Source organism: Solanum lycopersicum, chromosome 9, assembly GCF_036512215.1.
Source record: "Solanum lycopersicum chromosome 9, SLM_r2.1".
NCBI lineage: Eukaryota > Viridiplantae > Streptophyta > Magnoliopsida > Solanales > Solanaceae > Solanum > Solanum lycopersicum.
In genome coordinates, this window is record NC_090808.1 from 66,001,184 (window position 1) to 66,022,409 (window position 21,226).

A 21,226-nucleotide genomic window follows, 5' to 3' on the forward strand; every position below is an offset into this window, starting at 1 on the left:
AACCAAAATAGCAAAAAAGTAAAAAAATAAAATCAAGTTAAACAAGCTCTAGGTTTACTTGTACACATTACTTGTCAATTCAGACCAAATTAAATATTTTCTCTGTTTCAAAAAGTATACATAGTTTAACTTGAAATAGAGTTTAAGAAAATATAGAAAACTTTTTAATCTTATGGTTTTAAATTAAAGTTATGTCAAGTATATCAAAATGCCCTTTAATTTTGTGATTTAAACATGTTACGTAAAAAATTAAAATTATAATGTTATCAAAAAGGGAAAAAGATCGTTCTTTTTAAATCAAATTAAAATAAAAATATGATAAGTCACAAATCATATTAAACATAATTAACTAGAATAATTATTTTCAAAACAATTTGATCATATTATCCAAAACAATTGTGTCCAAGTTCACTCCCCAAAATTAACAACAAATACTTCCAAAAAAATTCCAAGTCATTTTGCACTTAATCTTCCATTTTCTTCTCCTTTCTTTCACTATCAGTCCAAATATTTAGTATTCAATTCCCTTAGACCCCACCAACTTTCTTTTTCTCCATTTTAACTCCATTAAAAACCCAACTTTTTTTTTTCAAACCCCCAAACAGAGACGAGAAAGCCACACTGTATCTCTCTAATGGCGACAATGGCTTCTCTGTTTCTCAAAACTCCAGGTCCATCTCAATATTTACCCAAAACCCACAAAACCCATTTCGTTTTACCTCAACATATCCCACTTTCATGGCGTTCCAGGTATCGGGCCGGGCCGTTGGCGGCGGCCCGAATCCGATGCGGGCTGATCGAGCCGGATGGTGGAAAACTTGTGGAGCTGGTAGTTGAGGAGACACAAAGAGATTTGAAGAGGAGACAAGCTTTGTCTCTTCCACAGATCAAGTTATCGAAGATTGATATCCAATGGGTACATGTGCTCAGTGAAGGCTGGGCTAGTCCATTGAAAGGATTCATGAGAGAATCCGAGTTCCTCCAAACTCTTCATTTCAATTCGCTCCGATTAGGTGACGGCTCAGTCGTCAACATGTCGGTGCCGATTGTGCTCGCCATTGATGATTCGAATAAGAATAACATCGGTGATTCGAGCAGTGTTGCCCTTGTTGATGATAAGGACAATCCTATTGCCATTCTTAACGAGTAAGAACATTTTTGACAATTTTTGTTTACTCTTCTTATACATTTTGGATTGATATTTTCGTGTTTAAGGCAATATTTCTACCTTCAAATCAACTAGATGATCGACTAATTGATATGTTCATATATATCATACATCTCATTTTATATGGCCCCATTTGATTTGACACCTTATTTAAGAAGAAAAAAAAAAGAAGAAATTTTGAAACATGTGAGGTTATATATTCGTGTGGTCGTAAATTATTTCAGGTAAAAAGAGAATTTTAAAGTTAAATTGTTTGTAATTATAAGAAATTGACATTTTTTGGGACCACATAAAATGGGCAGGAGTGAATATGTACATAATTCGAATCAAAAGCAAAAACTTTGTTTGTAATGTGATGCAACCCGAATGAAAAGTTTGTTCTCAAGCACTGGGAGTATATTCTATACCTTACATAACCTTGGAACTTAATAAGGAGTAACACAATGTGGAGTCTTTTTGATTATGTGATTTGATAAGTGGATTTTAAAAAATCAAACTTGTCTCTTATCGAATATCGTAATTCATCAAGTGGAATCTTGTTGCATGAGTATTTTCATGTTTGTAGATGGCAGTTAGGATAAGTAGGTAACATATTGTGAATTATTATTATCATTTCAGCATTTGAAACAAAGGTACCTTAGGATAACTTTGAACTCCTTACTATGTGAATAGGCTAGTACTTCTGGGGTTTTTTGTGTTATTTGGGGACATAATTGAGTTGGCATTTGCGATCGCTGCGTGTGTTAGAATATTTTTCTTTAGACATAAAGTACATACATATAATAGATGTAAAATGATCTGTGATGATTCTATAGGTCCTTGATTTTGGGTCCAAATGGGTGGTACAGGCATTGTGTAATATGTATTGCTCCCAAATCTCTGTCTTGTGTTGTCTGGACAGAATTGTTTCATGTTTGCTCAATGTTTTTGTGTGCCCATGCTTTACTAGTGATATTACACTTGACATCCTACCATGCTTGATTCATTTCATTATCCAGTCTTTTTCACTATTAAAATGATAAGGACTGGTGTTACCATGTATGGTTCTTGGATAGGATATTAGGCGCATCCTTATGGTCCCCCCCTATTCATTTGATAAAGTGATCCTTATTTGAACAGAGACAAACACCACTACACGTCAATGACACACTCTTGTACACATCAATAACCCCTAACACTACTTGCATGGAAGAAAACAAAATGCCTGTACCATGCAGGACTACTTGCTTAGGAGAAAAAGTAAAAGCTTGTACTGTTTCGGCCTTTTTGGTCAACCATTGTTGTCAAGAAACTTTTAATAGGCATTTTAAAAGACAACCAGGTTCGTCTGTTGGATAACCTCGACGAAAATAACATCACATTATGTAGTTCCATGGATTATTTAAATTTATGCGTCAATATATTAAAACAAACATTACCTTTCTAATCTGCAAGGAAGGTTGGGAAGTTGCTTGAAGAAAACTAAAGGAACAATTACATTATGTAGTTCCTTGCTTTGTGGCTTCCTTAGTGAACCCTTTTTACGTTTTTGAATTGTATCTTAGTCATTGATGTCATGGATATCCTTTAGTGTTTAGCAAATTGATTTACCTTACCTTTCTCTGGACTAACTGTTATTGTGCTTGTTATCTGCGTGCAAATTCAAGTAATCACTTATAATGCCCTCTTTCTTCATTTCATAATTTCAGTGTTGAGATCTACAAGCATAATAAAGAAGAACGGACAGCCAGAACTTGGGGAACCACTGCCCCAGGTTTACCTTATGCAGAGCAAGCAATAACTCATGCTGGAAACTGGCTAATTGGTGGTGATTTGGAAGTTATAGAACCAATCAAGTATCATGATGGTCTTGACAGGTTCCGGCTTTCCCCTGCTGAACTTCGAGATGAATTTACAAGGCGCAATGCAGATGCAGTGTTTGCTTTTCAACTCAGAAATCCAGTGCATAATGGCCATGCATTATTGATGACTGACACACGTCGTCGACTTCTTGAGATGGGATACAAGAATCCTATCCTTTTGCTCCATCCTCTTGGAGGTTACACAAAAGCAGATGATGTTCCGCTTGAGTGGCGAATGAAGCAACATGAGATGGTTTGTGCTCTTGGACATGACTTGCTATAAAAGAAAGCACTTAACAACCACCTGTACCCATTTTATTCATAGACAAACATGAGTTTTTTTTAAGTACTTGCCTATTCAAGCTTACCCCTGCTAATTTGGGATTCAATTGGAGTAGTAGTTGTTATATCGTCATTCTGATTCTTATAGTATAGTGCTGCTTCTTACTTCTTAGGTACTTGAGGATGGGGTGCTTGATCCAGAGACCACCGTAGTCTCTATATTCCCATCTCCTATGCACTATGCTGGTCCAACAGAAGTCCAATGGCATGCAAAGGCTCGCATCAATGCAGGTGCTAACTTCTACATTGTGGGCCGTGATCCAGCTGGTATGGGCCATCCACTGGAGAAGAGGGATCTGTATGATGCAGATCATGGAAAGAAGGTACTCAGTATGGCTCCTGGGCTGGAGCGTCTGAATATCTTGCCTTTCAAGGTACAACAAAATGACTTGTGGTGTAAAGTGCATTCTATATCATTTACTTTTTTCGTCTACAATGTGAAATTTTTTGAATTTTCTGTAGGTGGCTGCATATGATAAGACTAAGAATGGAATGGCATTCTTTGATCCCTCTAGACCTCAAGATTTTCTTTTCATATCAGGCACCAAGGTATCTTCTTTTCATTGTCTTTCTCTGTCCTCTCCCCCACCACACTCCTGACCGAAAGAAAAGTCCTCCAGTTCCACGCTATAGATAGAAGTGTAGAAGACATATTTGACATCGAATCCGAAGTAGTTAAAATTTGAGTTGGATACAGTATGTATGCTGTAGAAAGGTCACTAAGCTATATCCTGTATTTAAAGGCTCAACTGTTTTTTGTCCTTCATCCCAGATGCGAGCGCTCGCCAAGAACAAAGAGAGCCCTCCAGATGGTTTTATGTGCCCCGGTGGTTGGAAGGTCTTGGTGGACTACTATGATAGTTTGACTCCATCCGAGAATGGCAGCGTTCCTGAACCTGTCCCAGTTTGAAGTTATCATCATTATCAAGGTTTATGGCAATGTGTTTGGGAGAACCTTTAAAAAGATTAATGTAGCCCCAAGTTTGGTACTACATTCTTCTCAAAGGACAAAATAATAATAGTGAGACACAGGTATTGTTGGTGTGAGAAAAAGTGTCTCCATCTTGTAAATTATCAAGTACAAAACATGGCAACTTAACTTAGTCGACACATCTGTGTGGAGTTGTATCATAGGTTTGCTCTGTCATAAATATGAATTTCAGGTTTTCTGGTGTTATATCTTTGCATTGGTTCAAGAAAATGAACTATGTACCAGGTTTCAATTCAATGCATCAAACCGTTTGTTGCGAGGAGATATGATCACTAAGAAGAAAATGCAAATCAGCACACATTTTCACCAAAAATATAACACTAAAGAAAGAGTTTTATGAGCCAAAAAGAAAATACAAACAGATGTAAGTGTAATATAATGTACAAGCAAATATAGTAGAAATTGGTAAAGCAAACTTGCTATAACGTAACACTTGATCTAAATCTGGAGTAACTAAAGTTTTGCCTGTTCCAACGACTGAACAAAGGCGTTTTTGGAAGAGGTATGCATTTTATGAGCAAACTAACTGGAAATGATAAAGCAGCTATCCCAATACACACTTTCCACTGCTGCCAATTCAATCTCTCAGTACATGCAAACCTTTTCAGCATTTCGATCATTGCAAACTGGATAACGACTATCATTCCTACAATCCCCCAAAATAACCTCTTTGTTTTTAGCTCTCTGAGGAGACCCCCTTCGTACTTCCTCAGGTAGAATATGTTGCATAGTTGGCAGAGAACAAAGATGTTGAAGATCATCGTGTCCTTTTCCTTGTCGCTTAATTGGTATCCTGATTCACCTGTGAATTGGATGGTAAGCAACACTGAGATCAGGTACGATGCTTGTCCCAATATGTTTCTCCACATAATATTGGTTATGAATGGTTCGTTTTGGTTGGTTGGTGGCTGCTGCATGAGCTTTGTTCCAGGCCCGTCAATAGTGAGAGCTACAGCTGCTAATGTACCAACCATCAGCTTTACCCAAAGTACCTGAAGCATTGCATAGGGAACATTGCCTGCTGAAATTACTGTCACAATGTTGATGGTCACGGGCTCGTTTGCTGAAATTGCTGTCACAAAGTCTATCACCAAAGAAGCGATAGTTGCTATTAGTTGGTACTGGGTGAATATCTGAACATTGTTGTATGTGGTTCGGCCCCAACTTAGAACTCTAGCTATGGAAGCAAAGTTATCATCCATGATGACAATATCCGAGCTGTTCCTTGCTGCATCGGCTCCTTGAGTACCCAATGAAAGCCCCACATTGGCTTCTCTAAGAGCTTCTGCATCTTCCACTCTGTCTCCAGTAACTGCAACAACATGACCTTTCTTTTGCAAGCATCGTACCATTAGAAGCTTGTCCAGTGTTGAGGCTCTTGCGATCACACGAATGTTATCAACTTTCTCCAACCTTTCATCTTCAGTATATTCTTGGAATGTTGTTCCTTCAATGACTTCTCCAGTGGATGTGTTGTGAGGATCAATTATACCACAATCAACAGCTGATGCACGAGCCGTTTGGATATCATCTTTTGTAATGATTTTGATGTTCACTCCAGCATCTTGACAGTCCTCCACAGCTTTCCTTGCATGTTCTCTACATGGAGCTTTCAGACCGAGAAATGCTAATAAAATCGAATCATCTTCTTTGAGCTTGGGATGGAAATTCCCTTCATGATCAATCTGATGTTCTGCTGTTACACTTCTATATGCAAAACCAACACAGTGCAAACCATCCATTTTCATCTGTGTAATTCTTTCTTGCAACAATGCTCTAGTATCATCACTTATATCTTTGACATCCCCTGTCTTCTCGTAGTAACGTGAACACATGGCCAGTATTTCCTCTGGAGTTCCTTTGTGGTGCACATGTACTCTGCTGTCAGCATTCCTCCTTATCAAAACACGCCCTTGGTATTCCGAGTTGAAGCTTTCAGCATGGACAAGTGTACATCTTTCTTTCAGTTGTTGTACGTTCATATTCATGCTTTTGATGCCCCATGCCAAAATTGCATTTTGAATTTGATCCTCCATGTGTTCAACCGAAGATCCCGGTGAGATTTTGGTTGTGTTCAGAGCCATTGCTTCATGAAGAAGATCAAGAATTTCTGGTGCAAATGAGGGGAAAGCACAACTTCCAAAATACTCTTCGTGTAGCCAAAACTGGCTGACCTGCAGAGTGTTTTCAGTCAGTACACCTTCCTTATTCGTACAAATCACAGTAGCGGAGGCCATTGCTTCAAAAGCTGAAAGACTTCTAACAAGTGCTTGATCAGCGATCATCTTCTTGGTTGAGTAAGCTATGGTTAGTGCACAAGCTAACGTTAAACCTTCAGGAATAGCACCCGATGCAATTGCAACAGGAGTTGCTAGAATTCCAAGAAAGGCTTTCCATACATCCTGTATACTTGTCTTACCTCCAATGAACAACTTCCTCCCATCGTTTCGCATATTCCCTGTGAAGTAACGGATCAACAACACTAAGAAAACCAAGAAACTAACAGCCAAACCAACCTTAGCTATACACGAGGTCAGTTTATGCAGTTTCTTCTGTAAAAGAGATTTATGATCATGATTGACACAAGCTGGACTAATGATTTCTGCCAATGCTGTATCCATGCCAACTGCTGTAACAAGCATTCGTCCGTTACCCCTCAAGACCTTGCTACCCGATAGCAAGAACCTATTGGTGCTACTGTTAACTTCCACAAGGTCATTTTTCCTTGTTATAGTTGATTCATCGATGTGTAAAGTTTGATCACTTATGCATATCCCATCAGCAGGGACTTGATCTCCGGCTTTCAAGCGAATGATATCTCCAACAACTGCTTCAGATAACGCGATACGCGTATCCTTCCCATCCCTAATCACAAGAATTGGGACAGTTTCAATCGGCCTACAAAGTTGATAAAGCTGCTGTTTATGCCAATAGTTACAAAAAGCAGAGAGACTAATGGCAAGAAACAGGGAAATTAGTATAATTCCCCCATCCAAACATCCTTTCACTCCATGTTTTTTAACGCCAAAACCGAGTGATAAAACAGCATACACTAGTACAACGATGATGTTAGGATCTTTTAGGCTCTTCAACAGGATCTGCAATAGATTTACTGATGGCTTCTTAAATGTGTTAGTCCCCAAATGTTTACGCCGCGAAGTAATATCCTCAACATCACCTAAGATGCCCTTGTCAGCATCAGCTTTCAGGAGAAGCAACACTCTTTCCACACCACCAAACGGTTCAACATCTCTCTCTTGAACGAGATTTGCTAACACTTGCTTGTTGATTTTGGAAAAACATCCTGGTTCGATATCAACAGCTGTATAGGATCGAGATCGCGAATAGTTGCTTGAGATGTCAGGCTTGTTTTCAGCAACAATCTTCTTGGCTGTATACAGTAATGCCCTGGCATTACAGACGATTTTATACGCCCAATGCCATTTCTTCCTGGCGGGGGACGTTAAAATAGGCGTTAACTGGACTTGCAATATGTTATCACACATCATATTTTGGTAAAAATATTGGTGAGATTGAAATGTCAAGTTTTTGGAAAGAGAGTAAAAATCTGGATTTGATGTATCAACAAGCTGATGAATACAAGTTAGTTTATAGACAAAAGTAAGCCGTGGGAACACCGTGTGTACCGTACACATAGGCTGCTCAGAGTGAGGAGATGATGATATGATTCATGGAAGTTGCAGCATTAATAATAAAAGTAAGTTTGTTGTTTAGTTCTTGACTTGAAATTGGTCTTTCTTTTAATAAGCTTTGTATATATTGCATTCCAGCTTGGCTTATATATATGACTATGACTTATCAGATAATGAAAAACGGTTGACGGCTGCGGTGGATGAGGTTGTTCTTACTTAATTAAAAAGTTTTAAGTTTGAGATATTAAAAAAATTCTTAATAAAAAGTGTTTTATTTTAAAAGGAGTTCTTATTTAATGCGAATACAAAAATAATTAACTTTTAATGTGAATATCATCGAGTGAGAAGCAAGAAGAAAAGAAAAAAAGCAAAAGGAGCAAGCTAAGGATAAAAAGTGATCAGTACAATGATTGTTGAGTTGGGTTGTATTTTTTGGTTTTTTTTTTTTTGAAATGATAGAATACTTATATATAATAATAATTTCATGGTTGTGTATGCTGATTTAATATAGGATAAATAAAGGATTTTGTGTGGATTAATTAGATTATTGCGGCTATATTATATTTAGCGGCTATGAATATGTATACTTATAATCAATACTTTATAGGTAAGTATGTAATTAAAGACTTTAGCAATCTATTAATAAATTAATAAGATATTTTTTTATCGATTTTTGGTTTATCAGTTTTTGATTATTATCGATTTGGTTTTCAGTTTATCCAATAAGAAAATATTTACAAAATATTATATGTCTTATCACTTTTCTAAATGTTTTTATATAGTGAAATAAGAAAGATAATGAGAAATTACATTTATAAGAGAAAATATAATACAAAGGCTATAATTACATGTTATCACCAAAACATAGTATGAAATTTTTTATGTTGATCAAATTACGGACCTTTACAAACTAGTAAATGCTAAAAATTACAATTACAAACTAAAACTAAAATAAATTAGTCCAACAAGACAAACTTAAAATCAAATGAATTATTTTAATCTTTTATGTTTTGAGTAAATAGTAAAAACTAGTAAAGCGGCATGAAATGTGAAGTTGCTAGAGTACTAATAATTTGATATGATTATAGTGTCTAATTATATATTAAATTATTAATATTTAATAATTAAGAAGAATAAAATAATAAATTATTACCCTCTTATTGGGTTATCGATTTACCCAATAACTCAATAGTAAAAATCGATACCGAACCAGTAACCCAATAAATTTTTTTTATAAATCCATCAAAAACACAATAACTCAATAACATTTTTTTCGATTCTGTTTTTGCACACCCTATTTAATAATGACTGCGTTAATAAATTTATCGGGCCTCAAACTTTGGAAAGCCTAAACAAACTTTGCTAACATTACCTTGGTGCCACTGCTAACCTTACCCTTGAGTCACATACCTCCAAATCTTCAAATTCTGAGTTCGTCTTTGATCAAAGTACTAAATTTCCGGCTCGGATAATAGTTGTAATACACTTATAAAAAAAGTAAACAGGTTGGATAATAGTTGTAATACACTTGTGGAAAAAGTAAAGAAAAAAAGAAGAAGATTGGATTATTGTCATGCATGAAATGAAGAGGCTACGTAAAATAACTGATCCAAAAAGCAAAAGGAAATTTCCCTGTAATTTTGATATAATAATACGTGTAGAATATATATAATGTCGTCAACGAAGTCCCCATTAGTGCAACAAGTTACAAAATGGAGTAAAAAATTTCTACAAAAAGGATACATAAATTTACTTAATAGCTTAATTTTGAGTATACATAAATAGATAAAATATCTGATATACATAAATGACGATAAAAAATTCAAAAATTTAATAATAAGTAAAGATAGAAAATAGACACAGAGAAAAAGGAAACTGATTGACAACCATAGCTATATTTATTACATAAAACATGTTGGTCTTTTTGTTGTTGACTTGAGATTGGTCATTCTTTAAGATAAATTTATGAGAGTAGATATTGCATTCCAGCTTGGCTTATTACGTACGATGAGTATGAGCAGGGCTGTTCAAAATCGAATTAAAATTGATAAGTTGAATCGATAGAAAAAGGTATTCGGTTATAATATTGGCTTATTAGTTTAACGGTTTTGATAACGGTATTAATTTTTTTTGTTATCGGGTTATCGATTTTTAACAGTTTAAATTTTTTTTCTTAACGGTTAAATGATAATCAGATAGTAAATTAAATAATTATATTTATACCATTTTGTATATTAAGTCCTCGACTTAGAGTTTGATTTTCTAATTTTATTTTTGGTTGTGTCAAACACTTGGTTATTCTACAATGTAAAAATGTTTGCTTTTGAGCAAGATGTAACTTGTGAACTCAAGTGCATGATTTATTTGGTTTGTCACATTGTTTCTAAGTGATTTTCAATTATTTTTCTTTTGTGTCAAATCTTAACAGTTAACTAATAACGATAAAAAACCGATAAATCAAATAATAGATATTTTATTAATTTAATGTTAATTTCACATGCACATTCAGATATTGAAATCAAACAACATTAATTATATATTTAGTGTTCAAATTTAGAGACCACACCTTAATATTCAGATGTGTATTCAGATAAAAACATCTTATCTTAATGCAAATCTTAATACTCAAATGTGTATTCAAATTCAGACCTCTTAATCTTAATAAAAATAAGGGAAAAGGTCTGATATACCCCTCAACTTTGTCATTTAGAGCTAATATATCCCTTGTTATGAAAGTGGCTCATATATACCCCTAATTGTAAACAAATGGCTCACATATATCCTTTTCCTCTAATGGAAATGAAAAAAAATATATTTTAATCTAAATTTTTATTATTTTTTTCAAAAAAATATAATCCTATATGAGTAAATTTAATCCTCGTGAAACATATTTTTTTTGACTTTTTTTTGTTTCAATGACTAATTTATAATTATTATTTTGATAATCAAATTTATTTATGTTTCACTAATATTCTTGTAAAACTTATTGTAGATGACCAAATTTTTTCTTCGAATACGAAATTAAATTACAATACACACACAAAAAATTGTTTAATTTTTTTCTCTTTAAACTAAGGAATGTAAGAAAAAAACAAAATAAGAATAAGAAACTCAAATAATTATAATAAAAGAAGTTAAAAATTAATTTATGTATTAAAAAAAATTAAAATATACCTTGAACTTTGATAGAGGAATCATATATACCCTTAAATAACTTTTTTTTTTTAAATTAGAAGTAATAAATATAAATTTAAAGCTAATTTTTTAACTTTCGTTAAATGAAGGGTATATGTGAGCCATTTTGTAACGACAATGGTATATGTGAGCCGTTTGTATAACGGTAAGAGCATATATGAGCCACTTTTATAACAAGGGGTATATCAGCTCCAAATAACAAAGTTGAGGGATATCAGACCTTTTTTCCTAAAAACAAATGAGACCTAAGTCGATGTACATTGTAAAACAAAGAATGGAATGTACATGTGGATGAGCCCACTCATCTCGGAGGTCAAGTATACTACACCAAGTTTGAAGGCTTAAAACCTTTCATTCTATGTGAAATAAGTATATACAAGATAGAAGCAAAAACAATTACTTCTCTCTCTTTTCTTTTCTTTATTATTTTAGCTTAATATTTTTTTTTATTTATAACACGTTATCTGCATGTTCTATCCACATTTTGATCTCTTATTCTAATTTTTTTTTATTTAATTTCTTCACTAAGAAAAAAGATATCATCATTGAGTAGTTTATAAATTTTTTGATTTGGGTGATTAAAAAGTTGTATGTTTGATATAATCTCATATTGATTTCATTCTCTTATATTCTTTACTAAAATTCATTTGTTCTTGATTTTTTTTTTTTTTGAGGTGAGATGAAATTGTTGGAGTAATTGAACCATTGCTAGTAAGTTCTTTAACATGCTTCTTGAAGTTGAAAAGGCCAATAATATATAATACGGATTTTAAGAACTTAATCAAGTTATTGTGTTGTTTCTTGTTCTTGTTATAATAGAGTATGATTATTAAAAGATGTTGATATTGCAATCTTCTACCATGAATAAATCATTGTGGCTTTTAGATATTTATGCGAACACATTTTGTAAGAATTTGATTTTTATCATCAATATATTTATTACCAATAATTAATAGATGTCTCACATAAGATTCATATTGAATTACATACTTATCAATAAATTAGAGAAAATACTTTTTAATTCACAAAGAGAATGGTACTATTGTTCAAATCTAATTGCATATTCTCCATTTTTGAAAATCTCTTATCATTTTTTCCTTATAAAGGTTATGTGAGTCATTGAAGGAATATTGCAATTATTAAAACAACTTTTACTCCCTCCTCGTGAAGAAGAAAAGGGGAAAATTATAACTTGAAAAGAATTTGTCTAGTATTATATTTCTACTAGAATATGAAAGAAATCATTTTAAAAGATTTTTGTTTCGATTTTTACATTAAATCTTTTCTATATGAACGACTTATTATATTACATCTGTTCTATAAAGATTGAAACATTAATTTTTTTACTCCAATAATTTTAGAGTTTGATTTGTGTAATTTTAACAATTTTATTTCAAAAGAGAATTGAAGTACAAAGAAGTAAATTTATTTTGTTTCTATAATTGAACATAATATTCTTTTAAAGGCTTATGGGTGAGTCATATTACGCCTTGGCTTGTTACCTCATTGGTTAAGGATAAAATAATGAATTCAAGTTCTATCAAATTCAGAGGGTAAAATGTTGAATTTTAAGTTCTAATGCACCGAAAATGTTTATCATGAATGAGGTACAACTTACACTAATTGTACGAGGAGTACTTTATTATTATATTTGAACTCGTGGAACCTATTTCTCTTTTTTGTTTTTAACCTTTTTCCACTATAAGAAAATCGTTAATTATATGGAGATTTTTCTGGGGATTAGTATGAAAATGCGCAGAAATCTTACTTTCCTGCAAATTTTAATACTAATTCCTAGAAAAATCCCCATGTAATCAATAATTTTCTTGTAGTGTTCTCCTTTTCTGTTTTTCTTTTCTTTCTTAAATTTATTTTGAAATCAATTTAATTACTCTCTCATTTTGTACATATGAAAATAATTATTTACTTATTTGTTTTAACCAATATTTTTTAAAAAAATTATTTTAGCATTAAAAATAAAAAAAGCATGAGCATACAAAAGTTCAAGTTAATTCTTCAAATGGTCACGTATGTAATAAAAATTGATCACTAAAATTAATTATATTTCTTTTTTATGAGTTTTCATTTATAGTACTTTAAAAATTTCCACCTACATATTTTGTATCATTTTATCTTCTACTTTTAAAATTTATCTAAAACTTATTTTGTTACTTTTTGAAATTTAATGTTTGATCATGAAATTTTGAAATACAACTTTTGAACTTGAAGGTATAGTTTAAATTTAAAAATCATGTTAGTATAATATGTTTTTACACTCATTTTTCACTTTTAATATTATATTTAAATACATTCAAACACGAATACTAAACATAAACATTAAAAAAAAAATTAGTGAAACACTTGTTATTAAACTAAACATTAACAAATATTTGGCATTTGACCATAGTATTTAATATGTTTTTTAACTATTTTGAAATATATGGAGCAAAATTTGAAAATTAAATTGATTTTTTTATTTTAATAAAAGAATATTTGAATAATATTCATGTTTAAATGTACTTAAATATAATATCATAAGTGAAAAATAAGTTTTAAAAATAGATTATACTAATTTGTTTTTTAAATTTGAAATATACCTTCAAGTTGAAAAGTTGTATTTCAGATTTTCATGATCAAACATCAATTTTCAAATAAAGTAAAAAATAAGTTTTAGATAAATTTTAAAAGTAGATATTAAAATGATACAAAATATGAAGGTGAAAATTTTTAAAGTACTATAATTAAAAATGAGAAAAAAGAAATAGAAATAATTTTAGTGGTCAATATATATGATATAAGTGACCATTTAAAAAATTAACTTGAATTTTTGTATGCTCATGCCTTTTTATTTTTATTGATAAAATAATTTTTTTTAAAAAATGGGTTAAAACAAATAGATAAATAATTATTTTCTTATGTACAAAATGAGAGAATAATTAAATCAATAAATTGAAATATGATAACTTAAATTGTGTCTTATTCGTAATAAAAATTTTCACTCGTATATATAAGCCAAGCTGGAATCCAATCTTTATACGGAAAAGGGCCTAAAATACCCTTAAAGTATTGAAAATGGTACAAAATTAACCTCCATCCACCTATTGGCTCCAAAATACCCTTCTCACCCACCTATTGGGTCCAAAATACCCTTGTCATCCACCTTTTGGTTCAAAATTCACCACTTATTTAACGGTTTTATATTTAAACTATTTAAATATTTTTTAAAATACGTGGCGCTCAACTACTTGTTATAATTTAACTTATAAGTATAATTTATAAATCAATCCACTACCCACCCATTACTAATTAAATTCCTCTAAATTAATAAACCTGTCACATTATTAATGCAAGCTACTGTCAATTGAGAGTTTTAAAAAATTATAGAATTAAATTATCATACATTTAAGTGGCTAAATAAAAATCACCGATAAACTTAAAAGTCTGACTATGTTCATCTTAATTATTCTTACGTCTCAATTATGTGATGTTACTTCATAGGTAACTTTTTTTCAAAATAATATATTAAAGGTTTTAAAGTAAAAAAAAATATATTTAAAAAATTGTATTTAAAAAAGTGCATGAATTAATTCGGAATGTATTACTTCTTTACCTTTAATCATAAATTTCTAATTCAATTTTGAAAGAAAGTGTCCTCCTAAAAAAGCGGCTCAACCTAAATTTTATTGGGGCTTCAATTCGGGCTCGAATAATTTTGAATGTCATTTTCAGGAATCTATAATTTCATCGTGTTTTAGTAGTGTTTATGATGATTTTGATATTATAATTGGATTATTAATTGGGTGAAGTTTAGTTAGTAATGAGTGGGTAGTGAATTGGTTTATAAATTATATTAATAAATTAAAATTATAACCAATAATTGAACGCCAATTATTTTTCAAAATATTCAAAAAGTTTATTTTTAAAACAATTAAAAAAAGTGGTCAATTTGAACCCAAAGGTGGATGACAAGGGTATTTTGGAGTCAATAGGTGGATGAAAAGAACATTTTGGAGCCAATAGGTGGATGAAGGATAATTTTGTACCAATTTCAATACAAGGGTATCTTAGACCCTTTTCCGATCTTTATATAATCTTATTAAACAAAGACCAGAACAAAAAGACAAACAATCATTTACTCCCTCTATACATATTTACATGAATTTTATGTGCATTAATAAATTAAATAAGTTTATTATTCTATCTTTATTTAATTTTTTTGAAACTCAAATTTTCAATTTGTTAAAAAAGAATTAATTGAATCGATGAATATGAATCATTTACTTTTAACTTTTTGTTTTTGGCATAAAAAAACATGGGGTGAAAGGATGTTTGGATGGGGGAATTATACTAATTTCCCTGTTTCTTGCTATTAGTCTCTCTGCTTTTTGTAACTATTGGCATAAACATTCGTGTGATCGCAAGAGCCTCAACGCTGGACAAGCTTCTAATGGTACGATGCTTGCAAAAGAAAGGTCATGTTGTTGCAGGTACTGGAGACAGAGTGAAGAAGATGCAGAAGCACTTCGAGAAGCCAATGTGGGGCTTTCATTGGGTAATCAAGGAACCGATGCAACAGCTCGGATATTGTCATCATGGATGATAACTTTGCTTCCATAGCTAGAGCTCTAAGTTGGGGCCGAACCACATACAACAATGTTCAGATATTCACCCAATACCAACTAACAGCAACTATTGCTTCTTTGGTAATAGACTTTGTGACATCAATTTCAGCTAGCGAGCCCGTGACCATCAACATTGTCACAGTAATTTCAGCAGGCAATGTTCCCTATGCAATGCTTCAGGTACTTTGGGTAAAGCTGATGGTAGGGACATTAGCAGCTGTAGCTCTCACTATCGATGGGCCTGGAACAAAGCTCATGCAGCAGCCACCAACTGACAAAAATGAGCCAATTATAACCAATATCAGTGGAAAAATATATTGGGTCAAGCGCTCTACCTGATCTCCGTGGTGCTTACCATCCAATTCACAGGTGAATCAGGATACCAATTAAGTGACAAGGAAAAGGACATAATGATCTTCAACGTCTTTGTTCTCTGCCAATTATTCAACATATTCTACCTGAGAAAGTACGAAGGGGGTCTTCTCAGAGAGCTCAAAACAAAGACGTTATTTTGGGGAATTGTGGGAATGATAGTCGTTGTCCAGTTTGCAATGATCGAAATGCTGAATGAGTTAGCATGTACTGAGAGATTGAATTGGATGAAGTGGAAAGTATGCATTGGGATAGCGGCTTTATCATATCAAGTTAGTTTGCTCATAAAATGCATACCTGTTCCAAAGACGCCTTTGTTTAGTCGTAGGAACAGCCAGAATTTAAGTTACTTAAGATTTAGGTTATAGCAAGTTTGCCTTCTCGATTCCTACCATATTTGTTTGTTCATTCTATGACTCTTGCATCTATTTGTACTTGCATAACATTTGACGTTTTAAATTTGATATGTATACTTGTTTTAATTTTTTACTTTTATTAGGTACTAAGAATTGCGCGAGTAGAGTTATGACACACATTTTAGCCATTGCAAATGCCAGTCTAAAGCATCAGAAATCATGAACAAAGTGCACTAGGATTAAAAATGGAATGTAACATAAATCATCAATTAATCAAAAAGATACATTGGAACTACTAGCTTACGAAAAAAACTTAATGAATACCTAAATCTACTCATTTGAACAGTGCTTTCAAGTCATTCAACCTTAGATAACTAAAGATTGGTCTCTCTGGGACAGTTATGAACTTGACAAGCCAGCCAATTGGCCAAGATGCAGCTGCAAATCCAATGCAGATTCCCCATTGCCCCCAATTCAGCCTCTCTGTATTTGCAAACTTCTTTAGAAACTCCACCATCACCACTTGGAGAACCAATGTTATTCCGATAATTCCCATGAACAACTTGTTCTTGTGTATTCCCTCAAAGACATTCTTCTTCTCCAGGTTTCGCGCATTGAATTCATTGAAAACTTGGCAAAGAACAAACGTGTTGAAGATCAATGTATCGTTAACCCTCTTGCTGACACCAAAGATTGATTCTCCTCGGAACTGTAAGATCAATAAAACAGCAATCTGATAGAAGGCCTGAGCCATTAGATTCCTCCACATAATGTTGGTGATAAGCGGTGCAGTCCTACCGACTGGTTTCTTCTTCATGAGTTCCTCCGTTGGCTTCTCTGTCGCGAGTGCTAGTGCCCCTAATGTGTCCATGATCAAATTTACCCATAGCAACTGTACTGCTGTGAGTGGTACCTCACCAGATGAAACAGCGGCAACAAAATTGATCACAAGCGCAGCCACATTAACTGTGAGCTGAAATTGGATGAATTTCTGGATGTTGTTATAGACACACCTTCCCCATTTCAACACTGTGGCAACTGAAGCAAAGTTATCATCTAAGATGACAATATCAGAACTCTCTTTAGCCACTTCAGTGCCTTGAATCCCCATAGAAAGTCCTATATCTGCTTCCTTTAAAGCTGGTGCATCGTTCGTTCCATCACCTGTGACTGCGACAACATGACCTTTCTTTCTCAAGCACTGCACCATTAGAAGTTTGTCAAAAGGGGATGATCTTGCCATCACGCGTATCTTCTCAACTCTCTCCATCCGTACTTCATCTGTTAGGTTGCGAAATTCTTCACCTTCTATGACTGCTCCTTCATCTACTTCCTGATTAGGATGGAGAATCCCACATTCTGTTGCTATGGCCTTTGCAGTGAACACGTTGTCACCAGTGATCATCTTGATGCTCACCCCAGCATTTTGGCAATCTTCCACTGCTTTCTTTACGCCAGGTCGGCATGGATCTTTTAGGCCAACAAAGCCCAAAAGAATGAAAGAGTTGTCTGGAACATTTCCGTGCATATGATCATTATCCTTCTGCTCAGCTTTTGGCACTTGTTTGTGTGCGAATGCGATACATCTGAGGCTGCTGGCAGCCATTCCTTCAATTATCCTGTTACATTCTTCCTTATCTGATTCCTCTAGAGGTTTTACGTTCCCTTCTAGATCATAGTAATGGGAGCACATTCTTAAAATCATTTCAGCAGCACCTTTCCAATGCGCATGAATTGTGCAATCACTGATGTTCTTGACCAGGACACCACTCTTCTTTTTCTCTGAATTGAAAGCTTCCACATGTAAAATGTTGAAATTTCTTTTGATTTGATCCATATCCATGTTCAATTCCATAACAGCCCATGAAAGAATAGCTTTTTCAGTAGGACTGCCTGAGAACTCGAAGCTGGAACATGAATCCGTGGACTTGAAAACACTGCCTGTAGTGTTTAATCCAACCCCTTGGTGTAATAATTCAAGAACTTTGGCTGAAATTGTTGTATGACTTTCTGCCTTCACGTGCTGTTTGCCTAAGAAAAACTTTGTCACGGTCATCTTATTTAATGTAAGAGTACCTGTTTTGTCTGTACAGATGGTGGTGGCAGATCCCATAGTCTCACATGCGGAGAGCTTCCTAACCATTGCCTGATCAGCCATCATTCTCTTCATGGAATAAGCCAGAGTAAGTGTAACAGCTAAAGGCAAGCCTTCAGGAATTGCGACAACAACAATGGTAACAGCAGCAGCAACAATTCCCACCACAGCATTGATCACATCATCAGACGATGTTTTGCTCCCGTTGAATTCTTTGTTCCCATTCTCATCTTTTGTGGTCCCAGTAAAGTATCTAACCAACAGGACAACAAGAACTAAGAAAGCAACTAGCAACCCAACTTTACCAATCGATGTAGTAAGCTTGTTGAGTCGTTCTTGGAGAGGGGTTTGCTCATTAGAATCACTGCTGATTTGGCTCATCATTTCACCCCAGGTCGTGTTCATTCCAACCGATGTCACAAGCATCATGCCATAGCCATCGGCAACCTTTGTCCCAGAAATCAAGAACGGATTTTGTCTAAGGTTAATCTCGACATGATCACTTTCACCTGTCATGCTAGATTCATCCACTTGTAAAGAATGACCTTGTACCAAAATCCCATCAGCAGGGACTTGATCTCCAATCTTCAAGCAAATGACATCTCCAACAACAATTTCAAATATCGATATCTGTTGGCGCCTCCCCTTTCTAACAGCTTCAACCGGAATATTCTTGCTCACTTTAGATAGCTTATCAAACTGTCTGTTTTGTCTAAAATTACTAATAGACGAAACAGCGATGACAAGAAACACCGCGACATAAATACTCCCTCCATCATACCATCCTTCTTTCAGTCCATGCTCCTTAATTCCAAATCCAAGAGACAGAGCAGCACAGAGCAATAGTATAATAATGGTGGGATCCTTAAATGATTCCCAAACAAATACGAAGAAACTCTTAGTAGGTGGCTTACGATACGTATTGCTTCCAAACGCCTCATGTCTACGTGCAACATCTTCTGAATCTCCGCTTACACCATCAGTTGTATCACTTTTTAGAGATGCAGCAACACCTTGTACACCTCCAAGGTTAGCAAGTTCGTCAAAGTTTTTATCTTTTACAAGCTTAGCTAGACTTGACTGATCAATGCCTGAGAAAAAAGGGTGGTGTTCAACTACATCAATCGCGATTGTATCATTCGACACACAAAGTATTTTTCTTGGATAGTAGGCATGATTATAAGATGGCACAAGGGTAGTTTTAAAAGCTCTGGAACAATAGATGGTAGCAAAAGCTAAGTGCCATCTTTTCTTGTTAGACAATTCAATTTCTTTTGACAAATCAGTTGTGATTTTGTTCATGAATAGGTAATGCAAGTTTTCTTCAAACATGTTTGATTGAAAATGTGTATAATAATAACGATGAACAATTAAATCACAAAAAAAATCAAATAATTTGTGATTGTGTTTTTGAGTGAAGTAGTAATAATCCCCTGAAGTTAATCATATTATTTAAGTACTAATACACCGCGTAATCAAGTCTATGAAGTTATGTTGAATGCAATTTCATGGATATTTCCATAAACCGCCTTTCCGGTCTCCACTATTTTCTTGCGGCCCACGATCTAATTAAGTTGGGCTTCTTGTACAAGTGACCAAATTGTTTACTTCTGAGAAAATTTTAGAAATAACAAACATAATAAATATAATAAAGTTTTATAGTTATAGATTTATAGTTTCAATAATTGCATTTAATAGTTATAGTTTCGTCTGCTATGAACGTCGTTGTTTGTACATTTTTGTCTATTTGTATGTTTCGCTAGTCAATATATATATATATAAGGTATATACAAAATTTTGAATTTATACAATCAGAAATTGAGTTATGCAAATTCCAGATCTGTAATCAGGCGAATAGCAAAAATTGGGGGAATTGTAGCTATAGTACCTAATATAGGCTAAATGTTTGTTATTCGGCATAATTTCTCTTCAATAAAATAGATGTGTTTTCAGTATGTATCGATGTTATACAAATAGTATTCCATCCGTCTCATTTTATATGAGTATTTTGACTTGACATGCAATTTAACAAATAAATGAATAGTTTTGAAACTTGTAGTTTAGAAGCTTTTTTCGCGGCAAGAGCGGTGTTGTAGCATCAGTAATCGCGGATCAGCATGTCGCGGTGAATATGTACCCGGGCCCGATCTCTCCAACGCATAAATGGTTGTGAGTTCACGTTCTCATCATCTTTGGTAAAATCAAATAGATGATAGATATTTGTGTGGTCATAAATCATTCATTAAGGATAAATAGGTATTTTAAAGTTAAATTGTTATTTAATATAGAAATGTATTATTCTTTTTGGAACGGATGAAAAAGGAAATACATTCGTATAAGTGGGATAGAAGAAGTATATACAAATTGTCTATATATGATGTATAACTATGTATTAGAATATATGTTTTTTATATGAGTAATATATACTCATACTTATAATTTTTTCAAATTTTCTTCAAATAGTTCCAAATTTTAAATATGAGTTCCTTTCAATATTTTTGAGTTTTTATATATTAAATTCATCTAAATAATTCACATTTGTGATACGGTTAATTTAATTAAGTTTCATAATAGAATTTTGAGATAACTAT

The 21,226-nt window shown here is 33.4% G+C and overlaps 3 protein-coding genes across 3 annotated transcripts; 1 reads left to right on the forward strand and 2 right to left on the reverse strand.

The window, feature by feature from the left end:
* Window positions 1–366: 366 nt before the first annotated feature.
* LOC101259979 (ATP sulfurylase 1, chloroplastic-like) lies at window positions 367–4,528 on the forward strand. The gene is made up of 5 exons (XM_004247566.5): window positions 367–1,146; window positions 2,857–3,262; window positions 3,465–3,725; window positions 3,814–3,900; window positions 4,124–4,528. The coding sequence occupies exons 1-5, from the start codon at window positions 635–637 to the stop codon at window positions 4,259–4,261; spliced, it is 1,404 nt and encodes a 467-aa protein (XP_004247614.1). The 5' UTR covers window positions 367–634; the 3' UTR covers window positions 4,262–4,528.
* Window positions 4,529–4,761: 233 nt separating this feature from the next.
* Window positions 4,762–7,848, reverse strand: LOC104649390 (putative calcium-transporting ATPase 13, plasma membrane-type). Its single transcript, XM_010328427.2, has one exon. It carries the CDS (start codon window positions 7,846–7,848, stop codon window positions 4,762–4,764), a length of 3,087 nt encoding a protein of 1,028 aa, XP_010326729.1.
* Window positions 7,849–16,757: 8,909 nt separating this feature from the next.
* Window positions 16,758–20,071, reverse strand: LOC138338179 (putative calcium-transporting ATPase 13, plasma membrane-type). The gene has a single exon (XM_069288902.1). The coding sequence runs from the start codon at window positions 19,965–19,967 to the stop codon at window positions 16,875–16,877; it is 3,093 nt and encodes a 1,030-aa protein (XP_069145003.1). The 5' UTR covers window positions 19,968–20,071; the 3' UTR covers window positions 16,758–16,874.
* Between the last annotated feature and the right edge of the window lie 1,155 nt (window positions 20,072–21,226).